General features: G+C 36.3%; 1 protein-coding gene across 4 annotated transcripts; it reads right to left on the reverse strand.

Moving 5' to 3' along the window:
• Positions 1-237: 237 nt before the first annotated feature.
• LOC128544376 (tigger transposable element-derived protein 1-like) lies at positions 238-6333 on the reverse strand. 4 transcript variants are annotated; one of them, XR_008365781.1, is made up of 3 exons: positions 4414-6333; positions 3723-3853; positions 238-2121 (listed from the first exon to the last, which is right to left on the reverse strand). XR_008365781.1 is itself a non-coding variant. In XM_053514424.1 (2 exons), exon 1 carries the CDS (start codon positions 6219-6221, stop codon positions 4452-4454), a length of 1770 nt encoding a protein of 589 aa, XP_053370399.1. In that variant the 5' UTR covers positions 6222-6333; the 3' UTR covers positions 238-2121; positions 4414-4451. The 4 variants fall into 4 exon arrangements, 1 of the variants encoding a protein (XP_053370399.1); XR_008365782.1 differs by having other exon boundaries at positions 3730-6333; XR_008365780.1 differs by having other exon boundaries at positions 3723-6333.
• Between the last annotated feature and the right edge of the window lie 3345 nt (positions 6334-9678).

Consider the following 9678-nt stretch of genomic DNA (forward strand, 5'->3'; position numbering starts at 1 on the left):
GTGCAAACGCTCTTACTTTTTCTATTAAATATACCTGTAAGGGTGTTAGGTAATACATTGCAACAACATTTTATTCTTTATAAAATTTTATTTAAAATTCCTGGAAGAAATCCATACTAAAAAAAACAAAACAAAAGAGTGCATTATTTTAATGCAACAAATTCAATATATAATTGGGGGTGTATTTATGTATTTAAATAACAGAAGTTATCAAACCTGGGTTACACAAAGAAGAAACATGTTCAAAATCAGGGAAACGGATCGATAGAGCAATGGATCAAAAACAGTAAACTACTAAAAATAACTATGTTACAGTACCTTAGTAAAGCAGGAAAATACTGCTCAGTAATGAAATGAATAACCACATATGGATAAATAGATAGCATATGTACAAAGGACTGAATACAGACAAAATTATAGTGCTATTGTCATACAAGCAGAGACCCAAGGCAAGAAAGGCACAACATGCCACTTATGTCATTATGTTTTAAATGTGTTCTGCACTTACAAACCAAAGTACTACCAGATGATGTCCTGACAAGATAACTGGTATTGAAGGTACTGATAACCAAATGTAAACAAACCTTAAAATAACCAATTAACAGCACTTGAGATTAGAGCTGGTATAAAGGCTTTACAGAGCATAAGTAGCAGACACATTGCAATGTCACTTGTTCAAAAAGAGATTATTGCATTTTTGATGCATTGAACATTGTTTTACAGTGTAGAAAAAAAATAAAATCAGTAAAACCTTTGATTTACTAAAGGACGTGTTCAAACGTTCGACTGGTATGTACCCCATCCCAATAGTTTATTTAAATAGGTTATTTTTGTTTACTAAAATTATAAAACATAAGGAGTTGTGGTATGAATAATAATATCATTCACCTCAATATATATTTTTTGGAATCCCCAGCATGACTCCATCTGAAATCAAGTCTATCTTGGAATCCAAAGTCTGGAAGTCACTACTCCTAATATGCTGAAAGAAAATTCATGAAACTATGAAACTATGATTCCCGAACTATGAAAACACAATGTAGACTAGCTTGACTCTCCTGTGAATTTGACCCCTTAGGTCTTGCTAGTGTTCCTCGCATCAAGCAACAATTCCCTTCCTGCTGGCAATAAAGTCTCGGTCACAGGATTTGGTAATAACAGTTCTGACTACAAACTTAATTATATTTAATGTATTAAGCAGATTTTTGAAAATCTAACTTTTTATTATTTATGAATTGTAAATAAAGTATTCTGCAAATAGTTATTTTAAAGACTGTCCAATAAAATGTAATAAAATTGGTAAGTTTTACGGTATCTACCATTCAGAATCTTTTAGATTTTACTACGACCCTTTATGTTGACCCTTTCAGTTGCCAAAATAAATTTCTAAAACAAGTAGACCATCTTTGCTAGATGGTGTATTTGTAAATTTAAAGTTTACAGTATAAACTACTCTCATCAGCACTTCACGCATAGGAGAGCACACCCATGCCATACATCAACACAACATTATAGACAAGCTTGCAAAAAAAACAAACTTAAATCTCTAAAACGCTAACTGGTCAAATCCGTCACATAATATGGAAGCAGGGAAATAACCAGCCATAAAGATAATCTACCAGTTTGCCTAGTTGGGCCTGTGTTTTTGTTGCCAAGCTCTATTTTTCAGGATGGTTTATTATATAAAAGCATCTTTATAAATGTTCATCATGGGTTTTTACACTGGATCTGTCCCCGAAAAACTCTGAAGAAGGTGCAGGTGAAGACTGTCAGTAACTGTACTGTAAATATGTATCTTTCCTTTCTTCTATCACAAACAATTCGATGTGCACTTGGCATGCGGGAAAGACCACATTTATATACAAGTTCTTTAACATCCCTGTGCCATATGATAGAAAAACAATGAGCTAATACCTTGTTAAATCGTGACCTTTGGCCCGGGCTGTAATCCAGGTTAACATATTAGAGTGTCTCAGTATGAAGAATGAATAAATAGCAACATAAATTTGTTACAGTCTAATTCGCCAACCAAGGCTCCCCCAACATCTTCTGTCTGCTCTTTAATTTCTCCATCAGCCATGTCCACTTCTTCCTCTCTGTTTTATAGTTGTGCAAGTCAAACTAAAACACAAAAGCATAAACATAAAAAGTATAACCTATGTCTCACAGCAGAACCATTCATAGCATTATTCTGTAGCTTTTACTATAACTTTGTAGTTTCTACAAAATTACATTTTAATAGGATACTTTATGTAATAAAACTGTAATAAAATGTGCTAAGGTGTGTAGCACTGTTGCAGAGTGGGTCCTCTATGGATCCAACATGTCTGTCTGCACATCACTTTGGGAGATCAATTGGCTTGGGATCTGATGAGTTTAGAGGATGGGTTTGGGCTCTTTGCCTGCTGGCCCCAGTGCATAGTGGGCTGTGGTGCACTTTGGGGTGTCCACTTACTTACACTTAAACTAACGACCAACATTTATATAAAGGAGTGATGTATATAGTTAAACAATATAGTGCTGTTACTGACCATTATCACCACTTATTGAAATCCTCTTGTCCAGTTAGATTACTATCTAAAGAACTGTTTTCTAAAGAAGTACCTAAAGCCTGTGTAAATGTTGCTGCTGAAGTGGATTAGAAGCAACCGTTGGGAATGTTATTGGCTGTTGTGATCAAGTAAACAGGAAGTTTTTGCAGCACTTGATTAATTCATTATTGTAAAAGACCCATGCAGAGCACCATATAGTGCCAGAAGAAAGGACTTATCTGCAGGTCTTTAGACTTTGGAAGGAAAACGGAGTACCCGGAGGAAACCCACCAAACACAGGGAGAACATGCAAACTTCATGCACATAGAGGCGGGAATCGAACCTGGCCGGGAATCAAACCCAGACCGTGTAAGTGCAAGACTGACCACTACACCACTGTGTCGCTTAGGCACTTTATTGTTTTTGTTAAACGCTCTCTGTGATTTTCAAATAAAACAGTATATTTAAAGAAGTGGTGCAAACAGCTATCATGAGCCAAGACTAAAATCTGAAACCATTAATCACTTTATTGACCACACATCAGCCATGAAAATACAAGTGTGATCTCAGTGATTTTAATTGTGACGTAATCGTTGGTCCAAAACAGGCCGGTTTGAGTATTTTTGTAACTGCAGGCCTATTGGGATTTTCATGCAAAACAGTCCATAGAGTTTACTCAGAGATCTGCAAAAATGGGGAAAAAAAAACACACCATTCAGTCTGGGGAGGGTTTGTGGACAATAATGTCTTGCTGACTAGAGAAACCGATGGAGAATGGCTAAATTAATTTAAGCTGGCAGAAAGGCTACAATAACTCGGGTAACAACTATGCAATTGTGGTAAAAAAGAAAAGCAGCTCAGAATGTTCAAGAAAGGTTAAATCTTAAGGCTGATTGTCTATACGTTCATGTGTAAAAGTTAGTGCCCCTCTTATAATTTTATGAGGTTTTTTTGTGTGTATATACAACATAATAAAAATCATATGATCGTAGTGGGGCTCTGTACCGAGAATCAAACCCAGACCGTGGAGGTATAAGCCAACAGTGCTAACCACTGAGCCACTGTGCTGCCTGAGCAAATAAAACCTCAAACATGTAACCTTGTAACATGTAATCACCGTGCCATTATTCATTTAACAATAATAAAGACAAATAATAATAATAATAAAACATGCGGGCAATAATAAAGTACCCCTTACTGCTTCCACAGGATTTAAGAGGGTAGGTTGCAGCCAGGTGCTGCTAATTATCAGCCCTTGATTAACTGACCATCAGCAGGTGTGTAGACCTCTATAAAAGCAGAAGTTTTGGCAGTTTTCTGGACTGGAGCATTCAGTGGTGTGTTAAAACAATGGAAAGAGGGAAAGACATAAGAAATGGTTTTAAAAAAGCCATTGTTGCTGCACATCAATCAGCAAAGGGTTAAAAAAAGCCTTTCCAAACAATTTGGAGTTTAACATTTTACAGTTCACTTTCACAATCTCCCCAGAACAGTAAATTAAAATCTTTCATTCTGTATTTTCACACAGTATATACATTGTCACACATATATACACGTGATTTCATTATTAAATATTTACTTTTGAACATTTGATCACACCCCTTTGAGCATGAAATTAAGTTTCACAATTTAGGTTGCTCTTAAACGTCAGTGATGACTCAGTTCCAGTTTTATTATTTTAAAATAATATACAGTAAAACCTTGAATTGAGAGCACAATTTGTTCCGGAAATGTGCTTGTAATTAAAAATACTTGTATTTCAAAACAAATTTCCCCATAACAAAAAACTCGGATGATTCGTTCCACAACCCAAAAATATTAATATAAAAATTATTTATATAAAATACAAAGTAAAAAGAAAACAAATTAACCTGCACTTTACCTTAGAAAAAAAAGATGGCTGGTGTAAGAGAGAAGAGGTTATTGTGTAGGTTGACTTTCATCAACACTATTGGAATCACTGCTACATGTTGGCTTAACGGAATCTTGAGTTATTGATTTTGCTTCCATTTCAACAGAGCACAAATCTGATGATTGTTTATTTTGCCTTCTTTTAAGGATTTCGTTGAAATGGGACATTGCGTTGTCATTAAACAGATTCATTGCTCGCACAGCTACAGCCTTATTCGGGTGGTGCTTTTCTACAAAATCTTGCAGCCTTTCCCATTTTTGACATATCTCCTTAATCTCATTTGAAGGGAGGGATTCCTCTGTTTCTTTCTCCCCCTCCTCGGGCGAGATCTCTTCTATAGGCTGGTTCTCGCAATGCAGATCCATCAGTTCGTCTGTGGTCAGCTCCTGGACATGTTCCTCCAACAGCTCTTGAATGTCACCGTCATTCACCTCCAGTCCCAATATCTTCCCCAAGGACACAATTTCATTGACAACTAGCGGTTCCTGTTCTTGAGCAAACCACGCTGGGTTAGAGTCTAAATCTGACTCAAGAACACAATCAGGCCACAGTTTTCTCCAAGCAGAATTTAGAGTTACATTGGTGACTCCTTCCCAGGCTTTATCGATGATCTCAAGGCAGTTAACAATGTTGAAATGATCTTTCCAAAACTCTTCTAGGGTAAGGTTTGTTCCTATGGTCACCTCGAAGCATCGCTGAAATAGTGCTTTGGTGTAAAGTGTTTTAAAGTTCGAAATGACCTCCTGATTCATAGGCTGGAGTAGTAAAGTGGTGTTGGGAGGAAGGAACTTGATCTTAATGAACTTAAATTCCTCCAGTAAATCGTCCTCAAGGCCTGGAGGATGAGCAGGAGCATTATCCAAAATCAGCAGGACTTTAAGTGGCAGATCCTTTTCTAAAAGGTAGCTCTTCACTGAAGGACCGAAGACCTCATTGATCCACTCAACGAACAAGACACCAGTGACCCAAGCCCTGCGGTTGGACCTCCACATTACGTTTAACTGGCTCTTTTGCACATTGCATTTCTTGAAGGCTTGTGGATTCTCTGAATTATACACAAGCAGGGGCTTGACTTTGAAATCCCCGCTTGCATTAGCACACAATAAGAGGGAGAGATGGTCATTCATGGGCCTGTGACTTGGCACTGCATTTTCTTCTGCTGTAAGAGGGATATTCTTTGGCATCTTTTTCCAAAAAAGCTCGGTTTCATCACAGTTAAAAACTTGCTGCGGCAGGTAACACTCGGAATTCATGAGCTTCTCGAACTCCTCTGCAAACACATCAGCTGCCTCAGCGTCTACATTCTCTGCCTCTCTGTTTTTCAAACAATAGATGCCACTTCTCCTCTTAAAGTTATCGAACCATCCCCTGCTCGCCTTAAAATCTTGTTCGTTTTCTGTCGACGTGCACGGCTGATTTTTTACGAGATCGGCGTACAAGGCCTTTGCCTTCTCGCAGATTAAGTTCTCAGTAACATTATCTCCTGCTAGATGCTTCTCGTTTACCCACACAAGAAGCAACTTTTCTACATCCTCCAGAGCAGGTGGCCTTTGTTTTGATACTCTCGTGACACCTTTTGCTGCATCTAGCCGGATTATTTCTTCTTTCTTCTTTAATATCCCGCAAATCGTCGACGTAGACTTCTTATAAAATCTTGCGAGGTCGGACACTCGCATACCCCGGTCGCGCTTCTTGATTATTTCCTTTTTTAGTTCCAACGTAATCATCTCCTTCTTCTTACCGCCTTTCGTTTTCACATCTTCCTTCACTGGGGCCATTGTTGCAATAAAGTTATTAAAGAAAAACCACTACAAGTGGATACAAAATAAAAAATGCTTTACGCGCACATGTGATCACAACAGTATAGTAAACAGTACGCGCTCGCCTACTGAGTCCGAGTATGGGAGACGATTACCCACAATCCCGCAGCGAGAGAGTGAGACGAATCATTGGCTCAGCTGTGATCACGTGACACTCAGCAGCCAGAAGCTGCGTTCTATTCCGAAATGTACTTTACAAGGTGCTCCCTACTCCCTGGTCCATCATTCGGAGCACCCTGCAGGAAGGAAAACGTTCAATTCAAAGGGAACAACTTGAACAGCGGACGTGCGTTCCAATCGGCCTGGAGTACTCTGAGAAGTATACTTTACAGTGTGTTCAGCAATATTAAGCGCGACCCCAAACCTCAGGAAGCGAAAACAATCAGTTCAAAGGGAACTGCTAACGGCATAGGGAACGAGTGACTATCAGGTCTTCACTTCACCGAAAAAAGGGAATGCGTTTCGCTGGATTATGAAAAAAATGGAGCTCGAAAAAGGATTTATCTTAATTATATCTTAATTATAATTTTATTATCATTATTGAGGAAGACATCTTATTAAAAAGACACAAAAATTAACATTTTAATTTAACCAAGAAATGCTTAGTGTTACGTAGGCTAGTGTTCTGTAATCAATTTTTAATTTTCGAATGGTGGAATGTTTCGTGCAAACGGATGAAGGAGTAGGGAGCCACCCTATGGATGGAACGCAACTATAGCGTATTTCCATAACTCGCTCGTTTATCAAATTAAAATGTATTATAATCAAGCTGGGCTGTCGCATTTTGATTGATTAACATAAATACGGGGTTTTAGAATTTTAAGCCTTTAACTTGCCTGATGTCTAACAGTGTCAGCGAGTATCTAAATGAATATCTAAACTCCGCTTTTCTGGCGCCATCTGCTGGATGCTGCATGACATAGTTGGTTGTGTTGAGGATGCCCTGTTTGCTGCTGAACTATTACCAGGATGTAATAGAAAGCACTTACTTGAAGCCTGTTTCATACAATATGATCCCTTTTACCTGTATCACACTAAAAACACTCATCTTATTTCTTCTGCCTGATGAGATGCTGGTGACCCTGATTCTACTTTCTTTCCAGACCTGCTTCATCCACCCTAATGTTATACTGCTACTTGGAGTTTTATGCAGTAAACGCTTGTATTGAAAATCTGTTTGTAACACATCGTACTTTTTGACTTTATAGTTTGGGATTCTTTCATAGTTTGAGCTTAGATGGTATCCTATTTTCATTTGGTTTAATTTTAACCTATTTATTTATTTATTTATTTATTTTATAGATAACAATTGGCAGTCTGTGCAGGTTGTACCCTGCCTAGATCCCTGAGTTCCTTGGGATAGGCTCCAGACCACCTGTGACCCTGAACAAGCTGCCAATCCATGGCAAAACTATATAACTTTTGCACTTGGCCCAACAAATTGCACAAGAGACAGACACTTTAGACACTTAGGATGTAACAGGTTCTTAATAGAAAGAGTATGCCCTGTCCTTCTCATAAATGGGGTCTGTGAAAACTGCATCTGTGATGTTTATATATCTGTTTACATAATTAGAAATAGATTTAGCAAGTTAGGTTTTTAAAGGGTGGCTAAAAAAGCCCTACTCCACAAAAAAATAGTAGCATGATTTAAACTGTAAAACTGCATTCTAACCACAAAACTGACACAATGACAAAATGCCACAATATAATTTGCACTAATGACACCAAGATGGAGAGGTTTTCCCATCATGCACAGCACCATACTGTATAGTGAAATCCAAAAACAGTGTATCACCACAAACTATTCATATCAGCTATCAAGCATGGCGGTGAAGGGGTGATGATCTGGGGTTGTTTTGCTGCCACAGGACTCAGGAAACCTGCAGTCATTAGTAAGATAGCAATAAGCTCTCTTTGTAACAGACCATTTTGTTATAAATGTGTGTGCACATTTGGGAATGAAACTCAAATCTTAGTAACTCAAATATAGAAAGCAAATGTCTTTCTCCCTTAAATTATTTTTATATCTTATTTATACATTTCTATTTGTATTATTTTTATTATTATTATTATTTAAAATTTATGTATAAATATATATATATATATATATATATATATATATATATATATATATATATATATATATTTAAGAAATAATTTCTTTAAATCTTGTATTTTTAAAGAAAATTATTTTTCCATCTAAAACTGGTCTGATATGTTGCTTGCTTTAAAGCCATGCAAATATTCTCATGTAATGTTCTTTATCTATTGATTTAAATGGAATGTTTGAAAATAGTGAATTGTTTTGTAAATAATAATACGCTAAAGATGCAACGATGATAAGACAATGAAAGACATACTGTATATAACAACCTTTCTACTAAAGATAATATGGTGCCTATAAGACACTTTTACACAGTATTAAATATATAGTACAGTATATTGCATATTTGTCACACTTAAATGATTGTTAAAGATTCTATATATCTCTCAAATTGTACAAAAGGGATTCATTCAAAAGATTCTCTCAGTTGCTTAAGCATTTCTAAAGTTTTCAACTGCTGCAAAGGTCTTAGCTTATGATTTATGTTATATACATTTAACAGTTATAAAACCATTTAGGGGCTCTTATGAGCTGTAGATGGGTTGGAGTCATATAGACACAACTGCTTCTATTAGGATACAATGTTTTATCAAAGTTCTATTTGTAACACATTGACTGTGTTATTATAAATTGTTGAATTCATTCTATTATTAATTCATTTTGGAGGTATTTTTAGCTGCAGTTTAAAGACCAAGCAGGAATTGCAAATATATTTTGATGATTGCTGTTTAATAATTGCTATAATGATGTATTTAAAGAGTAGTAGATGAATAAACAATGCACATTATGTGACAAAGTAAGTTACTTTGAGACCGTTTACTGCAGGGGGTTGCTGGGTAAAAACCGCAGAATATAGAGTATTTCTTCTGTAAAATGTAAATTTAAAAATCAGCCATTCTTATTATAAAATGATAAACATTATTAACTGCAGCACCTACTGTAATAGTAGGTATACTCATTTAACTGTGCTGCAGTGCAGTATTTTTATGAGTTTATACTGACAAATCTTGAGATTTAAAAGTTTTGCTCTTTCTAGCACTTAATCCACATGTAATTAGGTATGGCATTATTTTATTTATTCTGACTTTTGTATATCCTGCTCAGTTTTTATAGAAATTTCCTTGTATATATTTCCTTATATTCCTGCTTATATCCACTTTTCCACTTCTTAGCATTATCTATTCTGTAGTTTCTGCCTATGCTGTACTCACTGCCTTGCCATGTTACAGAATATTTACTGTGTTTACTTTATCTATAAATCTACTTATTTACCCACACCTTATAATTAGCTGCATGACATAATAGGTT

The sequence above is a fragment of the Clarias gariepinus genome, chromosome 16 (assembly GCF_024256425.1).
Source record: "Clarias gariepinus isolate MV-2021 ecotype Netherlands chromosome 16, CGAR_prim_01v2, whole genome shotgun sequence".
Classification (NCBI taxonomy): domain Eukaryota; kingdom Metazoa; phylum Chordata; class Actinopteri; order Siluriformes; family Clariidae; genus Clarias; species Clarias gariepinus.